This window comes from Gobius niger (genome assembly GCF_951799975.1).
Source record: "Gobius niger genome assembly, chromosome: 9".
NCBI lineage: Eukaryota > Metazoa > Chordata > Actinopteri > Gobiiformes > Gobiidae > Gobius > Gobius niger.
Window position 1 is genome coordinate 36443610 of NC_136860.1, and position 22735 is coordinate 36466344.

General features: G+C 44.3%; 2 protein-coding genes across 2 annotated transcripts in view; one reads left to right on the plus strand and one right to left on the minus strand.

Moving 5' to 3' along the window:
- Window positions 1–22735, minus strand: part of enox1 (ecto-NOX disulfide-thiol exchanger 1) — a 162036-nt gene that overhangs the window by 83307 nt on the left and 55994 nt on the right.
- LOC306967685 (tripartite motif-containing protein 16-like) lies at window positions 9524–11448 on the plus strand. Its single transcript, XM_079562791.1, has one exon. It carries the CDS (start codon window positions 9718–9720, stop codon window positions 11332–11334), a length of 1617 nt encoding a protein of 538 aa, XP_079418917.1. The 5' UTR covers window positions 9524–9717; the 3' UTR covers window positions 11335–11448.

Consider the following 22735-nt stretch of genomic DNA (forward strand, 5'->3'; position numbering starts at 1 on the left):
ACTACGACTCTTTCATCGTGCGCTTCACACCTTCAGGGCATCATAAATAAATAAACCTATTTCACAACTTAACCTGCTGCTATTGCTTTTCATATTTGAACTAATGCGCTCGTGCCTTTTGTTCCTTTCATTATTTGTTTCCACCGCTCGAGACTTTGCTTCTGTTTTGATATTATTCATGTTTTTGCCACCGGTGCCGCCTCAACCGAGCTTTACCCAAATCTACAAGCTACAAAGAAAAGCATCAAAATAGCGAGAAAAAGAGGATGAAAAGTCAACAAAAACACGAGAAAAACACGGGCGGAAATGTAAAAAAAATGTGACAAAAATGTGGCGAAAAGTTTCCATCACTTTTGTAGGTCTTAGCTTTCAAATGAGGCGTTGCATTGTTGATCTCCAGTCGAGAAGCTTTTAGATTTGGGTAAAGCCCAGTATAAAAAAAACATGAATCTGAAAGGGATTCCATGGAGTATGGTGCACCACAAGGGTCAGTTTTGGGACCGTTATTATTTATTATTTATATGAATGATTTTGCTTCTGTTTCTACGACCGCCTTTCCCGCTCTTTTTGCTGATGATGCCGATCAAACAAACAATAATAATAAAAAGAAGAACTGGAGAAGAGAGGTTAAACAAAAATGTGTTTAAAAATGTGACAAAAAAGCAACAAAAAAGTGACAAAAATTAAACAAATATGCTGGAAAAAAACGCCAAAAATGTAATAAAAAAGTGTAGAAAAAGTGACAAAAAAGCAACAAAAAAGTGTTGGAAAAAGTAGCAAAAATGTGTTGAAAATGTGACAAAAAAGTGACAAAAATTAAACAAATATGTTAAAAAAAAAAACGCAAAATATTGTATAAAAAAGTGTAGAAAAAGTGACGAAAAAGCGACAAAAAAGCAACAAAAATATGTTGAAAAAGTGACAAAAAAGTGACAAAAATTAAGCAAATATGTCAAAAAAAACGACAAAAAAGCAACAAAAAAGTGTTGGAAAAAGTAGCAAAAATGTGTTGAAAAAGTGACAAAAAAGTGACAAAAACTAAACAAATATGTAAAAAAAAAACGCAGAATATTTCATAAAAAAGTGTTGAAAAAGTGACAAAAAAGCAACAAAAATGTGTTGAAAAAGTGACAAAAAAGCAACAAAAATGTGTTGAAAAAGTGACAAAAAAGTGACAAAAATTAAACAAATATATAAAAAAACGCCAAAAATGTAATAAAAAAGTGACAAAAAAGCAACAAAAAAGTGTTGAAAAAGTGACAAAAATTAAACAAATATGTGTTTAAAAAACCAACCAAAATGTAATAAAAGTGTTGAAAATGTGACAAAAAAGCAGCAAAAACGTAATAAAGAACTGTTAAAATATGTATTTGTGGAAGTGTCACGATTACGCTAATTTGGGCCAGGCTGGTCAGAGTCCAGGGCGGTTTTTCCGTCCCAGTCCCGCCCCTGGATGGCGCTAAAGAGGTTTTGTTTCTCTAGTGTTTCTTCTTCTTCCCCCGTCTGGTTGCTTTCGAACTGTTGATTAGGTCATTTATTTGTTTCCAGGAGATCTAGCTTCGCCTGCAGTTCGTTTAGTTGAGAATTCCAGTCATGTGTCAAAGCCATTTCTGGTTTTAATCACTGCCTTTCCTCCCCCTCCCTCCCCCTCCCTCCCCCTCCCTCCCCTCCCCCCCCCCTCTCCATCCGTCAAGCGTCAGCTGAGGTCGTGACCAGCTGTCAGTCAGCGCAGTCGTGCAAATGAGTCCTAATAAAGCTTTAGAATAGAGCCATTAGGAGCAGCACACACAGACTGCCAATGTAGAGCTCCTGCACCAGGACCAGTCACTCCGGGACAAACACCCACCACGAGGCCAAGGGCTGAGAACACGAGGAGTGACCAGCGAGAGGGTCCTGGACAAAACACCCACCGCGAAAACACGAGGAGTGACCGGAGAGAGGGCGGGACAAACACCCACCACGAGGCCAAGGGCTGAGAACACGAAGAGTGACCAGAGAGAGGGTCCTGGACAAACACCCACCGCGAAAACATAGAGAGTGACCAGAAAATTTTTGAAAAAAATGTAAAAAAAAAAAAAAGACAAAGAAAATGACAAAAAATGTCCAAAAAAAGACAAAAAAAGAAAAAAAAAAGAAAAAAAGAAAATATAAAAATGTGACAAAAAATGTGACAAAAAATCTGAAAAAAATGTAAAAAAAAAAAGACAAAAAAAAAGACAAAAAATGTCAAAAAAAGACAAAAAAAGACAAAAAAGAAAAAAAGAAAATATAAAAATGTGACAAAAAATGACAAAAAATGTGACAAAAAATGTGACAAAAAATCTGAAAAAAATGTAAAAAAAAAAAGATAAAAAAAAGACAAAAAAAAAAAGACAAAAAAATGACTAAAAATGTCAAAAAATAAACAAAAAATTGATTAAAAAGTTACAAAATGAGTTGAATACCCCAAAAAAGATGGATAAAAATGTGATGACGTGAGGAAAAAGATCCATTTTGATGAGTTTTGTAGGTCTTAGCTTTCAAATGAGGCGTTACACTGGCCTACGGGATTTGGGCAAAGCTGAACTGGAGAAAATGCTCAAAGAGAGGGTCCGGGACAAAACACCCACTGCGAAAATACGAAGAGTGACCAGAGGTGGGACAGACGGCGGACCATGATCGGACACAGCGGTGTTTTAGATCCATCTTGAAATTTTAGAAAATGGGGAAATCTCCAACTATTGGATTACAGTATCAGCTTCATACAGTGGAAGTATTTTGCCCAAAGGTGCAAATACATAGAAAACCAGAGGAGGGACAGTGGCCTAGTGGTTAGAGCTCTTCCACAATCCAAAGGTTAGAAGTAGAAGTAGAAGTAGTAGAAGAAGAAGAAGTAGAAGAAGTAGAAGAAGTAGAAGACGTAGAAGAAGTAGTAGAAGAAGTAGTAGAAGAAGTAGTGGAAGTAGTAGAAGAGGTAGAAGAAGAAGTAGTAGAAGAAGTAGAAGACGTAGTAGAAGAAGTAGTAGTAGAAGAAGTAGAAGTAGTAGAAGAGGTAGAAGACGTAGTAGAAGAAGTAGAAGACGTAGTAGAAGAAGTAGTAGAAGAGGTAGAAGAAGTAGTAGAAGAAGTAGAAGAAGAGGTAGAAGAAGTAGTAGAAGAAGTAGTAGAAGAAGTAGTAGAAGAGGTAGAAGAAGTAGTAGAAGTAGAAGAAGAGGTAGAAGAAGTAGTAGAAGAAGTAGTAGAAGAAGTAGAAGTAGAAGAAGTAGTAGAAGAAGTAGAAGTAGAAGAAGTAGTAGAAGAGGTACAAGAAGAGGTAGAAGAAGTAGTAGAAGAAGTAGTAGTAGAAGAAGTAGAAGTAGAAGAAGTAGTAGAAGAAGTAGTAGAAGAAGTAGAAGAAGAAGTAGAAGAAGTAGTAGAAGTAGTAGTAGAAGAAGTAGTAGAAGAAGTAGTAGAAGAAGTAGTAGAAGTAGTAGAAGAAGTAGTAGAAGTAGTAGTAAAAGAAGTAGAAGAAGTAGAAGACGTAGTAGAAGAAGAAGTAGTAGAAGTAGAAGAAGTAGTAGAAGAAGTAGAGGAAGAAGTAGAAGAAGAAGTAGAAGAAGTAGTAGAAGTAGTAGTAGAAGAAGTAGTAGAAGAAGTAGTAGAAGAAGTAGTAGAAGAAGTAGAAGAAGTAGTAGAAGTAGTAGTAAAAGAAGTAGAAGAAGTAGAAGACGTAGTAGAAGAAGAAGTAGTAGAAGTAGAAGAAGTAGTAGAAGAAGTAGAGGAAGAAGTAGAAGAAGTAGAAGAAGTAGTAGAAGTAGAAGTAGAAGAAGTAGTAGAAGTAGAAGAAGTAGAAGAAGTAGTAGAAGAAGTAGAAGAAGAAGTAGAGGAAGAAGAAGTAGAAGAAGAAGAAGTAGTAGAAGAAGTAGAAGAAGTAGTAGTATAAGTGTTAGTAAAAGAAGTAGAAGAAGTAGAAGACGTAGAAGAAGTAGTAGAAAAAGTAGTAGAAGTGGTAGCAGTAGCAGTAGTAGAAGAAGTAGAAGAAGTAGTAGTAGAAGTAGAAGTAGTAGTAGAAGAAGTAGAAGAAGTAGAAGACGTAGTAGAAGAAGTAGTAGTAGAAGAAGTAGAAGAAGTAGAAGACGTAGAAGAAGTAGTAGAAGAAGTAGAAGACGTAGAAGAAGTAGAAGACGTAGAAGAAGTAGAAGTAGAAGAAGTAGTAGAAGAAGTAGAAGACGTAGAAGAAGTAGTAGAAGAAGTAGTAGTAGAAGTAGAAGAAGTAGTAGTAGAAGTAGTAGTAGTAGTAGTAGAAGAAGTAGTAGAAGAGGTAGAAGACGTAGAAGAAGTAGTAGTAGAAGTAGTAGTAGAAGTAGAAGAAGTAGTAGAAGAAGTAGAAGACGTAGAAGAAGTAGTAGAAGAAGTAGTAGTAGAAGTAGAAGAAGTAGTAGTAGAAGTAGTAGTAGTAGTAGTAGAAGAAGTAGTAGAAGAGGTAGAAGACGTAGAAGAAGTAGAAGTAGTAGAAGAGGTACAAGAAGAGGTAGAAGAAGTAGTAGAAGAAGTAGTAGTAGAAGAAGTAGTAGAAGAGGTAGAAGACGTAGAAGAAGTAGAAGTAGTAGAAGAGGTACAAGAAGAGGTAGAAGAAGTAGTAGAAGAAGTAGAAGTAGAAGAAGTAGTAGAAGAGGTACAAGAAGAGGTAGAAGAAGTAGTAGAAGAAGTAGTAGTAGAAGAAGTAGAAGTAGAAGAAGTAGTAGAAGAAGTAGTAGAAGAAGTAGAAGAAGAAGTAGAAGAAGTAGTAGAAGTAGTAGTAGAAGAAGTAGTAGAAGAAGTAGTAGAAGAAGTAGTAGAAGAAGTAGAAGAAGTAGTAGAAGAAGTAGTAGAAGAGGTAGAAGACGTAGAAGAAGTAGAAGTAGTAGAAGAAGTAGAAGTAGAAGAAGTAGTAGAAGAAGTAGAGGAAGAAGTAGAAGAAGTAGAAGAAGTAGTAGAAGTAGAAGTAGAAGAAGTAGAAGAAGTAGTAGAAGAAGTAGAAGAAGAAGTAGAGGAAGAAGAAGTAGAAGAAGAAGAAGTAGTAGAAGAAGTAGAAGAAGTAGTAGTAGAAGTGTTAGTAGAAGAAGTAGAAGAAGTAGAAGACGTAGAAGAAGTAGTAGAAAAAGTAGTAGAAGTGGTAGCAGTAGCAGTAGTAGAAGAAGTAGAAGAAGTAGTAGTAGAAGTAGAAGTAGTAGTAGAAGAAGTAGAAGAAGTAGAAGAAGTAGAAGAAGTAGAAGACGTAGAAGAAGTAGTAGAAGAAGTAGAAGACGTAGAAGAAGTAGAAGACGTAGAAGAAGTAGTAGAAGAAGTAGTAGTAGAAGTAGAAGAAGTAGTAGAAGAAGTAGAAGACGTAGAAGAAGTAGTAGAAGAAGTAGTAGTAGAAGTAGAAGAAGTAGTAGAAGAAGTAGAAGACGTAGAAGAAGTAGAAGACGTAGAAGAAGTAGTAGAAGAAGTAGTAGTAGAAGTAGAAGAAGTAGTAAAGGAAGTAGAAGACGTAGAAGAAGTAGTAGAAGAAGTAGTAGAAGAGGTAGAAGACGTAGAAGAAGTAGAAGTAGTAGAAGAAGTAGAAGACGTAGAAGAAGTAGTAGAAAAAGTAGAAGTAGAAGAAGTAGTAGTAGAAGTGGTAGCAGTAGCAGTAGTAGAAGAAGTAGAAGAAGTAGAAGAAGTAGTAGTAGAAGTAGTAGAAGAAGTAGAAGTAGTAGAAGAAGTAGAAGAAGTAGCAGTAGTAGAAGAAGTAGAAGAAGTAGAAGAAGTAGTAGTAGAAGAAGTAGAAGTAGTAGAAGAAGTAGAAGACGTAGAAGAAGTAGTAGAAGAAGTAGTAGTAGAAGTGGTAGCAGTAGCAGTAGTAGAAGAAGTAGAAGAAGTAGAAGACGTAGAAGAAGTAGTAGAAGAAGTAGTAGTAGAAGAAGTAGTAGTAGTAGAAGAAGAAGTAGAAGAAGTAGTAGAAGTAGTAGAAGTAGAAGTAGTAGAAGTATCCTCTTGTGTTCAAATGCCTGCTGTTCTTTGTCGTGCCGAGTTTGTTTCTTCATTCTCGCCTTATTCCTCTGGACATCGACCCTTAACCTTTCATCAAATCATCACCGTCTCTCTGCAGTTTACACACAGAGCAATAGAAGAAGTAGCAAAAGTAGTAGTAGAAGAAGTAGAAGAAGAAGTCTCTCTGCAGTTTACACACAGAGCAATAGAAGAAGTAGAAGAAGAAGTCTCTCTGCAGTTTACACACAGATAATGAAACACTCGGAGATTCCAGATCCAGCTCAAACGGAACCACAGCGTCTGAATAAAACAGTCCGCTTTCCACACGCTTCTGGACAATGATCTCACCTCCCCAAACCGGTCGGTGTCAGTGTCTCTGCCGAGTTAAAGCACTTCCTCAAATCATCCACGAGAAATGCCTAAAACTCAACAAAAGCCATTAACGCGACGCCGGCTACTGTCTCCGATCCTTTTAATCCACTTAGAGCGGCAGCCGAGGAGCGCGAGCAGGAGCGAGCGGATAAACACCGCTCTGAGAACCACTAATGTGTGCAGGAAAGGAGAGCGCTTGTGATAAAAAGTGATGAGGTGATGAGGTGCCATTAGAGACGGAGGCGCAAAGACATTCGTACGGTTGTTTTCACAGATAGTGTCTCCTGCTTTGGGTGGAAGATGATGAAGAGCTGACCCAGAAGAAGCTCTGTGAATTGTTTCATTTAAGGACATACTTCAGTCTTCAGCAGTGGACCCATGGTTCTTTACCACTGGTCACACAGAACAGTCTCTCTCTAAATGTGACAAAAGAGATTGTTGTGGACTTTCGAAGAGCGCGGGTCCAGCATGTTCCTCTAACGATCAACGGTGCTGCAGTGGAGAGGAGGACCTGGGTGTGGACATCGCAGAGAAGCTCTCCTGGACGATGCAATCACTGGTCAAGAAAAGTCATCAGCGTCTCTACTTTCTCCACAAGTTAAGAAGAGCCAGAGTCCCAGCCTCCGTTATGCTCTGCAAAAAGTGGATTCTAAGCAAGTAAAAAATGTCTTACTTTAAGAAATAAGTTCTTATTTTTTCCCTAAAAAGTAATAATGTTTTGTCGCAAAGTTTTCTTGAGAAAAAAAAATCTTATTTTAGGAAATAAAATCTGGCCATTTCTTGTTCAGATAAATTTGCTAAAAACATGATAATTTTTCTTGTAACAAGAAAGAAAAACTTTTTGAATCTTCTTCAGTTTTAGACAAAGAATATCTTTTATTTTTTTAAGACAAACTCAGATCAACAACTCTTAATGTAAGAACTGCTTCTCACAGAGAGATAAAACATTCCATTCTTTAAAGTGGGCGGCTCGGTGGCACAGCGGTTAGAGCCTCAGCTTCACAGCTCGAAGGTCCCGGGTTCGATTCCCACCAGGACGGGGCCTTTCTGTGTGGAGCATGTTCTCCCCGTGTCTACCACTAAAAACATGTACAATAGGTGAATCCTCCAGCAGGTGATTCTGACCATCAGCCTGGCTCCACATCATGGAGGCGGGTCTCCGGGCAATACTTTCCTTAAATATTAGTATTTATTAACAACATTTTACTTATATCAAGCAACATTTAAGTAAAATATCCACAATTTTTCACTAAATAAGAAAGTTTTCCTTAAATTATTCCATTTTCTGAGGACATTTTGCTTAATTCTAGTTATTTATTTGCTTAAATTTAGTGTTTCTTTCTTGTTTTATGAAGAAAAATATTCTAGGAAAAAGAAAAAAAAGCAAGAAAAAAATACTGACCCCATTGGCAGAATTTGTTCCTTAAAACAAGAGAACATGTCTTATTTTAAGATTTTTACACTTTTTAGTAGGGCACTTTTTGCACTGTGTGGTTCTTCTACAAAGGGACGATAGAGAGCATCCTGACCAGCTCCATCACTGTGTGGTTCTTCTACAGAGGGACTATAGAGAGCATCCTGACCAGCTCCATCACTCCTGCTGAAGGAGCCTCCAGCACATCCTGAGAGCAATGGAGAACATCTGCGGCTCCTCTCTCCTCTCTTAAGGACATGTTCTCCACCCGTCTCACCCGCAAACCCGTCAGAATCACCAGAGACCCTTCGCACCATCACAGTCTCTTCAAGGTTCTGCCTTCAGGGAGGAGACTGCGGAAACTACGGGCCAGGTCCAGGCGACTGAGGAACAGTTTCATACACATGGCCATCAGGAAGCTGAACTCCCTGACCTCCCTCTTAACCCTCTTCCCCCTCCCCCGCTCCACAATCAATCATGAGAGAAATATACTTTAAAAAATCTTGAATCTTGTGCTGAAACCGTCAGCAGGAGCGAGCAGCAGCACAGCAGCATTTGGGGAACTTTTTCTAGACATCTAGAGCTTCAGCCGGCACCAAACACGCAGACCGTCTCAGGGAGGAGTTCAAGGTCCTGATGTTTGTGTTCAAGGCCTTCCATGGTCTGGCCTCGGACGACCTCACTGAATTAGTAACGGTCTATGAACCAGCCAGAACTCTGAACACTGGTCTCTCCCCAGGTCAAATACAAAACGTTTGGAGGCTGGTCATTCTTAAAGCGGTAATAAGTAACTCTGGCCCCTCAGTCCATAAGTGCAACTGCAGGTGTCGTAGCAAGTTACGATTCTTTAACTTATTAATTGTATTCCTTTGTATTTATTTATTTAAAAGGGACAATGCATTTACACAAAGCACAGTATACTTAAAATGCAGGATTATAGCTCAAGATAATTTCCATCCTCTGTCCCCAACCGGACCAGGCCCGGCCCCACCACACAGCACTCACTCCGCAGAGCCTCAACATGTATTCTGCACAGTCACCCCTGCACTCACTCACACCCTTACGTTCATTTGAGTAATATTTGACCAGTAGTATCTGTACTTTTACTTTGTACTTTGACCCACACTGATTGTAACAAACACGCTGCAGACTCGTACAGTCTCTCGCTCCTGCCGCTCTGCTGCAGGCCATTCTAAATGTCACTTTGTGTTTATGTTTGTGTGGAGCGTGAGAGGAGAGAGGGGGGAGAGGGGGGAGAGGGGGGAGAGAGAGGGGGGAGAGAGGGGGGAGGAGCAGAGACACCAGCCTCACAGAGCACAGATGGGGAGAGGGAGGACACAGGGAACCTCTCTGCTCTGTGCATTTTAAACACAGCACTGTCCTCCTGCTGCAGAGTCTTTATCGCTCTGCACCTGGGACTGATGTAACCAGCTCCACACACAGCGTTAGCCAGTCGAGGCAGAATATTTCCTCATCCGTTTTTGTGAGTCACGTGATGAAGAATGTGTTTTGTAAAGAAATCTGCAGTTTAACACCTTTTGAGGTGAAGAATAAATAGAAGATACTTTAATGTGGCTCCAGTTTTCTCCCCTGAAGGCAGTTTGCTTTGACCTTTGTGCCAGTTTTTGTTCCGTGTGACTCAGACGTTCCATCATAAATCCGGCCACACCTTCAGAAATATTTCTAAATCACAGCCGTCCTCGAGCTCACGTTCATATAATCAGCTCTTTCGGACATTACTGCTTTTTATGAAGTGAATTTATCGACAAACTCCAGATACTGAGGGACATGAACAGTGACAGTGTCAGGCTGAAGGTTTGTATAAAGAGAGAGAATCAAAATCCTCTGACACATGAGATCAGGTTCTACAAGTCAGTCCTGCTCAGACCAGGGGGCGGAGCCTGTCTCCTCCCACTGCAGACTTAGGTTTCACGTTTGAGGAAGTGAAACTCACACAGTCATTCTCAGCGAGAGCAGAGATGGCGCAGAGAGCACTCAGTGAAGACGCTATAACCTGTCCAATCTGTTTGGAAACACTGAAGGATCCAGCGACTCTTCCCTGTGGACACAGCTACTGCATGGACTGTATTCAAACCAACTGGAACCACCAGGTGAGGTTCAGATGTCCTCAATGCAGAAAGAGATTCACTCACAGGCCTGTCCTGGCCAAAAACACAGTGTTAGCCAATCTAGTGGAGGAGCTGAAGACGACAGGGCTCACAGCGCCCCCTGCTGACCACTGCTATGCCGGTCCTGGAGATGTGAGCTGTGATGTGTGCACTGGGAGGAAGCTGAAGGCGGTCAGTTCCTGTGTGCAGTGTTTGGTCTCTTACTGTGAGACCCACCTCCAGCCTCATCGAAGTGTTGCAGTGCTACAGAGACACCAGCTGGTGGCGCCCTCTGACAAGCTCCAGGAAAACCTCTGCTCTGAGCACAATGAGCTGAAGAAGTTGTTCTGCCGCACAGACCAGCAGATCATCTGCTCCCTCTGCTGTGTGGACCAGCACCAGGGCCACCACACAGTGTCCTCTGCAGCAGAGAGGGCCCAGAGGCAGAAACAGCTGGAGGCCAAGAGGGCTCTGCTGCAACAAGACCTCCAGCACAAAGAGACGGAGCAGGAGAGGCTCGGACAGGAGGCCCAGGACATCGGCCGCTCTGCCCAGACAGCAGTGCAGCGCAGTGGGGACAGCTTCAGAGAGACGGCCCTTCTCCTGGAGAAGAGACGCTCTGAAGTGGAGCAGCAGATCCGCTCTGAGGAGCAGATCCAACTGAAACAAGTCCAAGAGCTTCAGGACCAACTGCAGCGGGACGTCACTGAGCTGAAGAGGAGCATCTCTGAGCTGGACACACTGTCCCTCACACCGGACCACACCCAGTTTCTCCTGCTCTGCCCCTCACTGTCCACAGACTCAGAGAAGACCGAGTCCAGGCTCCAGACCAGACCAAGGACAGACTTTGAGGATGTGACCAGAGCTGTGTCAGCGCTGAGGGACCGACTACAGCTCAGTCTGAGAGAGTTTAACATGTCTGAGCCTGAGCCCCGCTCCAGAGAGGACTTCCTCAGGTATGCAAGTGACGTCACACTGGACCCAAACACAACAAACAAACAACTGTCTCTGTCTGATGGAAACAGAAAAGCAACATGTGTGTCTGAAGAGCAAAGTTATCCTGATCACCCGGACAGATTTGTTAATGTACGTCAGGTCCTGAGTACAGAGGGTCTGACGGGCCGCTGTTACTGGCAGGTGGAGTGGAGCGGGAAGTACTGGGTTCGTATCGCAGTGTCATACAGGGATATACAGAGAGGTGGCAATGAATGTGTATTTGGAAACAATGATAAATCCTGGGCTTTACGTTGTGATGAAAACCGTTACTCATTTTATTTTAATAATGTTAAGTCCGAGGTCTCAGGTCCAGTTTCAGGCAGAATCGGGGTTTACCTGGACCACAGCGCAGGGGCTCTGTCCTTTTACAGTGTTCAGGGCAAAACCATGAGGCTCCTCCACAGAGTCCAGACCACCTTCACTCAGCCACTGTTTGCTGGAGTCTGTGTTGGTTTTTATGGAGACTCTGCTCATTTCCTTAAACTCAGATAAATCCAAACCAAACTGTTCAATGTGAGACTTTACTCCAACATTCAGCAGAGGTGGTTAATGGGAACAGCTCTGGTTTTATGAATCATGTTTTATTTCTACAGCAAAGTCACACATATTTACTACAGTTTATGTTTTTATTCTTTTGGAGCTGGATTTTTTTTTTTTTCACATTTTGTAAAAGTCTTGTGTTGTCGGGAGAGAAAGTCTTTACCACTGTGGAGATGATGCAGTTGATTACATTACTTTACATCACATTTATGATCATTATTAAGTACATTTGTAAGTTTATATTATACAAGATTTCCCCGAGTGCAGATTTGGAGAACGGGAAATTCATTGACAGTGACTTTTCATGATGTTTCTCTTCATAAAATATTTGTTCCTTTGTATTTGGGTTCAGTAAACAGTAAAGTATTGATGTATTTGCTCTTAATCTGTTTGTCCTGCACATAATAAATAAAAAGCTAAAACCACTAACTGTTCATCGAGCCGTCTTTTAAAGCATAAAAATAGCTTTATTATAAAACATTATGCCTAAAATGCTAACAGAGGATTAGCAACACGGCCTGACCTCGTGTTTCTAAACGCAGATTATAGTGGAGACTTTAGACGGAGACGAGCAGCTGTGAGGTCTTTACCCAAATCTAAAAGCCGTTAGGTCAGAGTAACGCCTCGTTTGAAAGCTAAGACCTACAAAACAGATCACAACTTGCGTTTAATGTCACACAGTAGTTTTTTTGTTGTGTTTATTGTGTTTGTCGTGTGTTTTGTAAAGAAATCTGCAGTTTAACACCTTTTGAGGTTAAGAATAAATAGAAGATACATTTACTTTAATGTGGCTCCAGTTTTCTCCCCTGAAGGCAGTTTGCTTTGACCTTTGTGCCAGTTTTTCTTCCGTGTGACTCAGACGTTCCATCATAAATCCGGCCACACCTTCAGAAATATTTCTAATCACAACCGTCCTCGAGCTCACGTTCATATAATCAGCTCTTTCGGACATTACTGCTTTTTATGAAGTGAATTTATCAACAAACTCCAGATACTGAGGGACATGAACAGTGACAGTGTCAGGCTGAAGGTTTGTATAAAGAGAGAGAATCAAAATCCTCTGACACATGAGATCAGGTTCTACAAGTCAGTCCTGCTCAGACCAGGGGGCGGAGCCTGTCTCCTCCCACTGCAGACTTAGGCTTCACGTTTGAGGAAGTGAAACTCACACAGTCATTCTCACCGAGAGCAGAGATGGCGCAGAGAGCACTCAGTGAAGACGCTATAACCTGTCCAATCTGTTTGGAAACACTGAAGGATCCAGCGACTCTTCCCTGTGGACACAGCTACTGCATGGACTGTATTCAAACCAACTGGAACCAAGAGGTGAGGTTCAGCTGTCCTCAATGCAGAGAGATATTCACTCCCAGGCCTGTCCTGGCCAAAAACACAGTGTTAGCCAATCTAGTGGAGGAGCTGAAGACGACAGGGCTCACAGCGCCCCCTGCTGACCACTGCTATGCCGGTCCTGGAGATGTGAGCTGTGATGTGTGCACTGGGAGGAAGCTGAAGGCGGTCAGTTCCTGTCTGCAGTGTTTGGTCTCTTACTGTGAGACCCACCTCCAGCCTCATTATAATAATATAGCAGTGTTTAAGAGACACCAGCTGGTGGCGCCCTCTGACAAGCTCCAGGAAAACCTCTGCTCTGAGCACAATGAGCTGAAGAAGTGGTTCTGCCGCACAGACCAGCAGATCATCTGCTCCCTCTGCTGTGTGGACCAGCACCAGGGCCACCACACAGTGTCCTCTGCAGCAGAGAGGGCCCAGAGGCAGAAACAGCTGGAGGCCAAGAGGGCTCTGCTGCAACAAGACCTCCAGCACAAAGAGACGGAGCAGGAGAGGCTCGGACAGGAGGCCCAGGACATCAGCCGCTCTGCCCAGACAGCAGTGCAGCGCAGTGGGGTCAGCTTCAGAGAGATGGTCCTTCTCCTGGAGAAGAGATGCTCTGAAGTGGAGCAGCAGATCCGCTCTGAGGAGCAGATCCAACTGAAACAAGTCCAAGAGCTTCAGGACCAACTGCAGCGGGACGTCACTGAGCTGAAGAGGAGCATCTCTGAGCTGGACACACTGTCCCTCACACCGGACCACACCCAGTTTCTCCTGCTCTGCCCCTCACTGTCCACAGACTCAGAGAAGACCGAGTCCAGGCTCCAGACCAGACCAAGGACAGACTTTGAGGATGTGACCAGAGCTGTGTCAGCGCTGAGGGACCGACTACAGCTCAGTCTGAGAGAGTTTCACATGTCAGAGCCTGAGCCTGAGCCTGAGCCCCGCTCCAGAGAGGACTTCCTCAGGTATGCAAGTGACGTCACACTGGACCCAAACACAGCAAACAAAGAGCTGTCTCTGTCTGATGGAAACAGAAAAGCAACACATGTGCCTAAAGTGCAGAGTTATCCTGATCACCCGGACAGATTTGTTAATCAATGTCAGGTCCTGAGTACAGAGGGTCTGACGGGCCGCTGTTACTGGGAGGTGGAGTGGAGCAGGAAGTATGTGGTTTATATCGCAGTGTCATACAGGGATATACAGAGATGTGGCAATGAATGTGGATTTGGAAACAATGATAAATCCTGGGCTTTACGCTGTGATAAAAAAAGTTGCTCATTTTATTTTAATAAAGTTAAGTCCGAGGTCTCAGGTCCAGTTTCTGGCAGAATTGGGGTTTACCTGGACCACAGCGCAGGGGCTCTGTCCTTTTACAGTGTTCAGGACAAAACCATGAGGCTCCTCCACAGAGTCCAGACCACCTTCACTCAGCCGCTGTTTGCTGGAGTCTGGATTGTTTTTCCTGGAGGCTCTGCTCATTTCCTTAAACTCAGATAAATCCAAACCAAACTGTTCAATGTGAGACTTTACTCCAACATTCAGCAGAGGTGGTTAATGGGAACAGCTCTGGTTTCATGAATCATGTTTTATTTCTACAGCAAAGTCACACATATTTACTACAGTTTATGTTTTTATTCTTTTGGAGCTGGATTTTTATTTTTTCTGCACATTTTGTAAAAGTCTTGTGTTGTCGGGAGAGAAAGTCTTTACCACTGTGGAGATGATGCAGTTGATTACATTACTTTACATCACATTTATGATCATTATTAAGTACATTTGTAAGTTTATATTATACAAGATTTCCCCGAGTGCTGATTTGGAGAACGGGAAATCCATTGACAGTGACTTTTCATGATGTTTCTCTTCATAATATATTTGTTCCTTTGTATTTGGGTTCAGTAAACAGTAAAGTGTTGATGTATTTGCTCTTGCTCTGTTTGTCCTGCACATAATAAATAAAAAGCTAAAACCACTAACTGTTCATCGAGCCGTCTTTTAAAGCATAACAATAGCTTTATTATAAAACATTATGCCTAAAATGCTAACAGAGGATTAGCAACACGGCCTGACCTCGTGTTTCTAGAAGCTTTTAGATAAAGGTGAAGCCAAAGTGGAAAAAATATGCTCAGTTCAGGTGGGGGTGCTTGCAACTATTTCAAATTGAAAAAAAAAAAGAGGAAACTGAACATTATTTTAAAAGGAAAATATATATTTTTGTGTAAAATGTGCAGTTTGGGGAGAATTGAAGGTTTATTTTAAAGCAACATTGTCTTTTCACTTATAAATAGCTCTTTTTTAAGTGGTTGTTTTCTCAATAAACTGCAACACCCTTGAGGCAGGGGGAACACAGACTATCACTGACAGGTCCAAAGGGGATTTCCTCTGACCTTCGTGTAACCCGGAGTAGCTGTACCGGTTCCTTACATCTCTCGCTCTTTTACGTCAGCTTTTAATATGGTTTACGAACGTAATATCGCGTTACTTTGGTCCGCTTTCGCGAGACCTCCCGCGCTGCGTCTGACGCAATTTCCTCTTTTATCATGGCGCGCCCCACACACTCCATTCTCCGTGTTCGTGTGGGTGAGGCAACTCCGAGCGGCTACACAGGTACGCGATAGACCCTTTAAATAGCTGGTTTTAAACTTAAAATGCTGTTGTAGTGACTGGTATGCCTGTCGACTTGTAGGCGCCCCTACCTTTAGCGGGACACTACGCTGGTGCCCGTTATTTGATCCCTTTAAGAGGAGACTGGTGAGCATTCATTCATTTGTTTGTATTAGCATGCTAGTGTTAGCTATTAGCCGCCAGCCCTTGTTTTGAATGGGGCTCCGGACATTTGTTGTTGGTGCGGGCGCTAAAAACCTCTGTCCTCTGATCCTTTTTGTCCTACGGTGTTTGTCGTATTGATATGTTTATTTAATGCCTCACTGGCAATAATTGTAGGATGTTGTCCGTGAGTTTACATTTGCAGAAATGAATTATGAAGTAAACCAGTTCTTGGCTTATAGCCACTAACATTTAAACTGATTGGCCTTTGAATATTTATCTTATTGTGCACAAGTGGCATTATTATTCATGGTGCAGTATTAATTGAACCTAATGATATATGAGTACTCTAATGATTATTGATTTGTTTTTGGAATTTGTACATGTACTAGACCTGTTTTGTTTGAGGATTAATGTTTAATCAACATAACTGAAAGTTGGTCCTGTCTATGCAGGCCAGGTTCCTCTCTACTAGATTCGTGATCAATCCAATTGGTGGGTTCATCTAATCCTTTGATCCATCCAATTCCACGGTGCTCCATACCGCCTATGGACCCAGCTGATGGCGAGCTGAAAGCCCAGGACCGAAACCCCTTCAGAACCACTGTTCGGTAGGAGGCGCTGTAGCCTGCTCAGCCCACACACACGCTTAATCTCAATTCGATGAACTCTGAACACTGAACTAAATTCTAAATATGAACTGAACCCAAGTCAATCAAACTGGACAATCATCCATGGGATTTTCTCCCCATTATTTCTTTTTTTGTAAATACTGTAAATAGTGTACATATCGAATACACCCTTCACATCTTGCTGCACCATATTCTGTGTCCTGTTGTGGTTTACACTCTGTTCCATGTCCCTCTTCAGAGCCGAGCAATAGAACTTCTGGTCCTAGCCTAATATAACAAACCAAACTTACGTTCATTATCACTTGCACCTTAAAGGGAGTGTTACAAAAGTGGCGAGCGAGTCAGGAGGGATTTGGGCTTAGTTTGAATTCACATTTGCAGTATATTGGTGTTGTATTTGAACAAAATGGATGTATTTCAAAGCCTCGACATTAAAATATCAAACTCTGTACTTGTTGACGGCATATCAGATCCAGAAACAGATAGTGAAGAAGTTATTGATTTTTGTAAACGGTATGGAAAGATTAATAGAACAGAAATAATAACCGGTTCAGAGTCCGAATTTGACGGGGCGTTTATTATTGAATTTAGCACTGATGCGGCTATAGCAGATTTGCGTCCGTCTTTACCGTACACGTTCAAATCTAGCGATGGAACTGAAACCTACCACGTTTCTGACCTGTCGATTGTGTATGCTGAGTATGTCACAAAGAATAAAACTAAAAACTATTTATCAGAGCTGAAAAACCTTTCCAAAGCATCAGGCGTCGATTTTGCTGAGATGCTGAAGGCCACGATGACTCAGATTGGACAGTCCATCACCAAGCTTGACCCTGCTGTGTTGGGAAAGCGCTACTCGGAGGTTAAAGCACCACTCTCAGAGCCAGAGGTGAGGACACAACCAACCACTGATACTGTCCCCCTCTTAAACCCAGATGCTGGTCGACAGGGAGGGGAGCCGGAAAGGGGAGCCACGCATCGCCCCAACTTGGGCCATCCAACAGCCAGCCTGGATATGAACCCCCCGGGGATTCAGCGCTACGTGGTGGAACATATTGTAAAGAGTGAAGAGAGTTCCACCCACCAGCAGAGACTCCGAGTGTTTTCCGGGCGTCTCCCAAGACCCGCACATGAAGCAGATTATGAGACATGGCGGTCAGGAGTCAGTCTGCTGATGAGGGATCCCGCAATCTCAGACCTCCAACGCTCCAGAAAAATCATGGACAGTCTTTTGCCTCCAGCAGCTGATGTAGTAAAACATCTGGCCTCAGACACTTTGCCAACAGTTTATCTGGAGACTTTGGACTCTGCGTACGACACCGTTCAAGATGGTGATGAACTGTTTGCAAAATTTATGGACACCTTTCAGGATGCTGGGGAGAAGCCGTCGTCCTATTTACAGCGGCTCCAGGTGGCGCTCAACGCTGCTGTAAAGAGGGGGGGAGTCTTGGACGCTGATGTCAACAGGCACCTAATAAACCAATTCTGCCGTGGGTGCTGGGACAACTCCCTTATTGTGGAATTACAGTTGAAGCAGAGGAAGTTGAAACCACCTACATTTGCTGAACTGCTTCTACTTCTGCGCACTGAGGAGGATCGCGAAGCAGCCAAGACCCTCCGGATGCGGCAACACCTCGGAGTAAAGCAGAAAGCAACCACCCACATGCAGTTTGCCAGTGTCGACAGTGAAGATGGAGGAACCGTCGCTGCATTAACCAGCATAACAAAGCAGCTAGCAGACCAACTCGCAGATGTGCAGCGACAGCTGGCTGAGTTAATGGCAAAAAGTAGCCACACTCAGACCGCCTCCCATCCCAAGACTCATGACAATAAGCGGTCAACGCAAAGTAACGCCGCACCGGGGCAGTCCCAGCAGTCTGCACCACCTCAGAGACGGCCTGGGTACTGTTTTAGGTGTGGTGAAGATGGCCATATTCGACCGCAGTGCCAGAATGAACAAAACTCAGCTTTGGTGGCCCGGAAGAAAAAACAGTTTGCTCAAAAACAGCAGTTTACACCCAGTTACAACCAGTTAAACTAAGCAAGGTTCCTGTTGTGGGACAGACAGGGACCAAGCGGGGCCAAACCTGTCCCAAAAAGACATTGAAAACTGTGGGGTGTGCGGAGGTATCTCAACTGAATTTGCAGAGAATAGCTGGGCTACCTAAAGGTTTGATTGGATCAAAATGCATGGCGGTTGTAGAAATAGTGGGACATACGTATAACTGCCTCTTGGATACCGGCTCACAGGTGACTACGATTCCTGTTTCTTTTTACAATAGGAATTTAAGTGACCAACCGGTGAAGCCACTAAACAACTTACTTCAGGTAGAGGGTGCAGCTGGCCAGTCGGTACCGTACTTGGGATATGTGGAGCTTACCATCACGTTCCCTGAAGACTTCCTGGGTGCAGCTTTTAGTGTGCCAACCCTGGCCCTGGTGGTTCCAGATGCCCATCCAGAGTGCCCGTCACCTGTGCTCATTGGGATGAACACCCTTGAGCCTCTGTACGATCAGCACTACAGCAACGGACAGTCCACATTTCAGCCGAGTGCCCAGGGGTGTCGTGCTGTGTTGAAACTCCTCCAGCTACGACACCAGCAGAGCCAAGTGGACAGTGCTGGATCGGTGCACCTGCTGGGTCAGAAACCAGTCAACATCCCAGCCGGCCAGACTGTGGTCCTGGAGGGCTCTGCAAGATTCAACAGCCCTTCTACGGACCTTTGGGCCCTCATTGAGCATCCTGTCTCGCCGCTACCGGGAGGCCTGTTTGTCCAGAGTGAGCTAATAACACTGCCGCACCACGCACCCTACAAAGTCCCTGTCATCGTAAGGAATGAGTCAGAGCAAGATGTGTGCCTGCCACCACTTACTATCATTGCTGACATAGGAGCATCTCCAACCATCCTGTCACAGCAAGTAGCCACCTCAGATGCAGCCAAGGATGCCATCATTGACTTTAACTTCGGTGACTCATCCATTCCACCCGAATGGAAGGAGCGCATTACGTCGAAGTTGAATGGCATGTCGGAAGTGTTTTCTCACCATGACTTGGATTTTGGCTGTACGGATCGTGTGAAACACAACATCAAACTCCACGATGAAACCCCTTTCAAACACCGGGCGCGACCGATCCACCCCCAAGATCTTGAGGCCGTCAGGAGACATCTGCGGGACCTGCTTGAGGCTGGAGTGATACGGGAGTCGGAGTCATCATTCTCGTCTCCAATTGTGGTGGTCCGCAAGCGCAATGGGGAAATAAGGCTGTGCATCGATTACAGGAAACTCAATTTACAAACTGTTAAAGACGTGTACCCACTTCCCAACCTTGAGGAATCCTTTTCCGCCCTGACGGGATCAAAATGGTTCTCGGTCCTGGACCTAAAATCGGGATATTACCAATGGAGCGGTGCATGGGGGACTTAAATCTTAAGGAAGTGCTCGTCTTTTTGGATGACGTCATAATCTTCTCCGCGACACTTGAAGAGCATGAGGATCGACTGCTCCGTGTGTTGAGTCGCCTGAAAGACTTCGGACTGAAACTCTCACCAGCAAAGTGCAAGTTTTTCCAGTCTTCAGTCAAGTATTTGGGACATGTAGTATCTGAAAATGGTGTTGAAACCAATCCAGAAAAGATAGAAGTTCTCAAATCCTGGCCAGTCCCCCGTAACTTAAAGGAGTTGCGCTCTTTTCTTGGGTTTTCGGGATACTACAGAAGATTTATCAAAGACTATGCTGCCATTGTTCGACCACTGAACGAGCTAACTCGTGGTTATGCTCCACTTCGCCGTTCTGTCAAGGTGAAAACCCCTGGAGAGAAGTACCTCGACCCAAAACAGCCCTTTGGAGGGAAATGGACCCGTGATCACCAAACTGCCTTTGAAACGGTCATCTCCAAGTTGACCACTGCCCCTGTTCTTGGGTATGCCAATCCAAAGCTGCTTTATATTTTACACACAGACGCCAGCACGACAGGATTAGGCGCCGTGTTGTATCAAGAGCAGGAGGGCAAGTTGCGTGTGATCGCCTATGCAAGTCGAGGCTTATCGCTGAGTGAGTCAAGGTATCCGGCCCATAAATTGGAATTTCTGGCCCTGAAATGGAGTGTCAGCGAAAAGTTCCATGATTATTTGTATGGAGCCAGCTTCACCGTCGTGACCGACAGCAATCCTCTCACCTATGTTCTTACTTCAGCTAAGTTGGATGCTACCAGTCACAGGTGGTTGGCAGCCTTGTCGACCTATTCTTTCCGGATACAATACCGTGCAGGTCGACAGAATTTGGACGCGGATGCGCTGTCGAGACGTTCCCATGGAGATGTTGATGAGGACCAGGTCTGCAAGGAGTTGGAGCTTGTTCAGCATCTGACCAAGCGGCTCTGCGACCCTGGTGAGGCTGAAGACATCTCTCAGGACATTGTGGAAGCCATCTGCCGGAGCTGTCTCGTTCGAACGTATCGTCCCGTGGATACCTGTCAAGCTGCTGTCACCCTCATCGAGTCGTTGTCTGCGTCAGTCAATGCAATTCCAGAAAGCTATGCCAATGAAGAGGTTCCAGGCTTGCCCGTCATGTCACCCTTGTCTCGCACTGACATTACAGAAGAACAAAGAGCTGACCCTGCCATTCGTGAGGTGATTTACCAGCTCGAGACCGGGGAGAAGGTACCTCCAACAGCTCGGAATGAATTGCCAGAGCTCTCCTTCTTGTTGAGGGAGTGGAATAGGCTGGAGCTGGAGGATGGAGTTCTTTATCGAAGGAGACAGGAAGAGGACAAGCTTGTTTTGCAGTTAGTCCTGCCCCCAGGGTTGCGTGCCACCGTTCTCAAGAGCCTTCACCAGGATATGGGACACATGGGCATTGAGAGGACTCTCGACCTGGTTCGCCAGCGCTTCTTTTGGCCCAGGATGGCAGCCGACGTGGAACACACTGTCAAAACCTGTGGGAGATGTGTGAGGCGCAAGGCACTAACAGAGAAGGCTGCTCCCCTAGTTAACATCAGAACCAGTCGTCCACTCGAACTCTTGTGCATAGATTTTCTCACGCTTGAACCAGATACCAGTAACACTAAGGACATTTTGGTCTTGACTGATCATTTCACGAAATTTGCAGTTGCCCTTCCTACCGCCAACCAAAAGGCCAAGACTGTGGCAAAGTGCCTTTGGAATGACTTCATGGTGAACTATGGAATCCCAGAACGTATTCACTCGGATCAAGGCCGGGATTTCGAGTCCTCGCTTATCAGAGAGCTTTGTGAAGTTGCAGGGATCAAAAAGAGCCGAACCACTCCGTACCATCCACGGGGAAATCCGGTCGAGCGGTTCAACCGCACACTCCTCAACATGCTCGGGACTCTAGAAAACAAGCAGAAGTTGAAATGGCGAGAGCATGTTAAGCCATTGGTACATGCGTACAACTGTACAAAGAATGAGGTCACAGGGTTCACGCCATATGAACTCCTGTTTGGACGTTGTCCACGCCTTCCTGTCGACCTAGCCTTTGGGTTGCCCGTCCGTGAAGCTCCGTCCACCACTCATTCTGAATATGTGAAGAATCTTCGTTCTCGGCTTGAGGAGAGCTACAGACTTGCCTCTGAGAGTGCGCTCAAGACAGCTGCTAGGAACAAGAACCGTTTCGATCAGAAAATAACTCCCTGTAGTCTGGACATCGGAGATCGTGTTCTTGTTCGCAACGTCCGGTTGCGTGGGAAGCATAAACTGGAGGATAGGTGGGAGCAAGAGGTGTACAAGGTCATCAAGCGTGCTGGGGATTTGCCTGTTTACACCGTGCAACCTGAATCCCGAGATGGTCCAACCCGCACGTTACATCGGGATCTATTACTCCCTTGCGGCTTCCTTCCAGTTTGCCCTGCTGAGGTTCTTCCCACTACACCTGCCAGACGTCCCAAAACTTGCAGCCGGACGCAAACCCATTCCAACTTGGGTGATACCCAGGAGGAGGAGGACACTGGTTCCACCGTCCTTGAAAGTCCAGTTCAACTACCATCCAAGCTCACGATTGAGAGTGTGAGGGGACCTGAGCCGCTTCCTCAGTTCATCATTGCAGAAGGGCCAGTAACCTCATCCGCTCCAAGTGTGCCGGAAGGTTTTGCTCTCAACACATCTGCTTGTAACTCAGACTCTGAAATTGTCACACCTCCTGGAGAGCACTTACCTGAGGATGATTCCATGGAGTCTGATTCTTCTACGTCTGAGGTGGAGGATGAAATTCTGGAGGACATACTTGCTGATCTCCCTGAATCACACTTGCCAGAACCTGTGAAGTTGTTTGTGGAAAAAGAAATACCTACCAACGTACCTAATGAACCCTTAACGGGAATCGAGCCGTCCCTCGAACTTGATGGTGGCGACCCCACAGTCGTCCAATCTGAGTCATCCATGGGATCTGAAATTGCCAATCCCGCTGTCGAATCTTATGGGCCGGTTGCGGACGAAACGGCGGTCAGACGTTCTTCTCGCCAACGTCAGGTACCTGACCGTTTGATGTATCCTCGTTTGGGTAATCCGCTTATTTCCGTAGTTCAAACACTGTTTCATAGTTTGGCTAATGCGTACACTGAAGCTCTTAGTCATGTTCCTACAGTTGGCGTACCAAAAATGTAACGATGC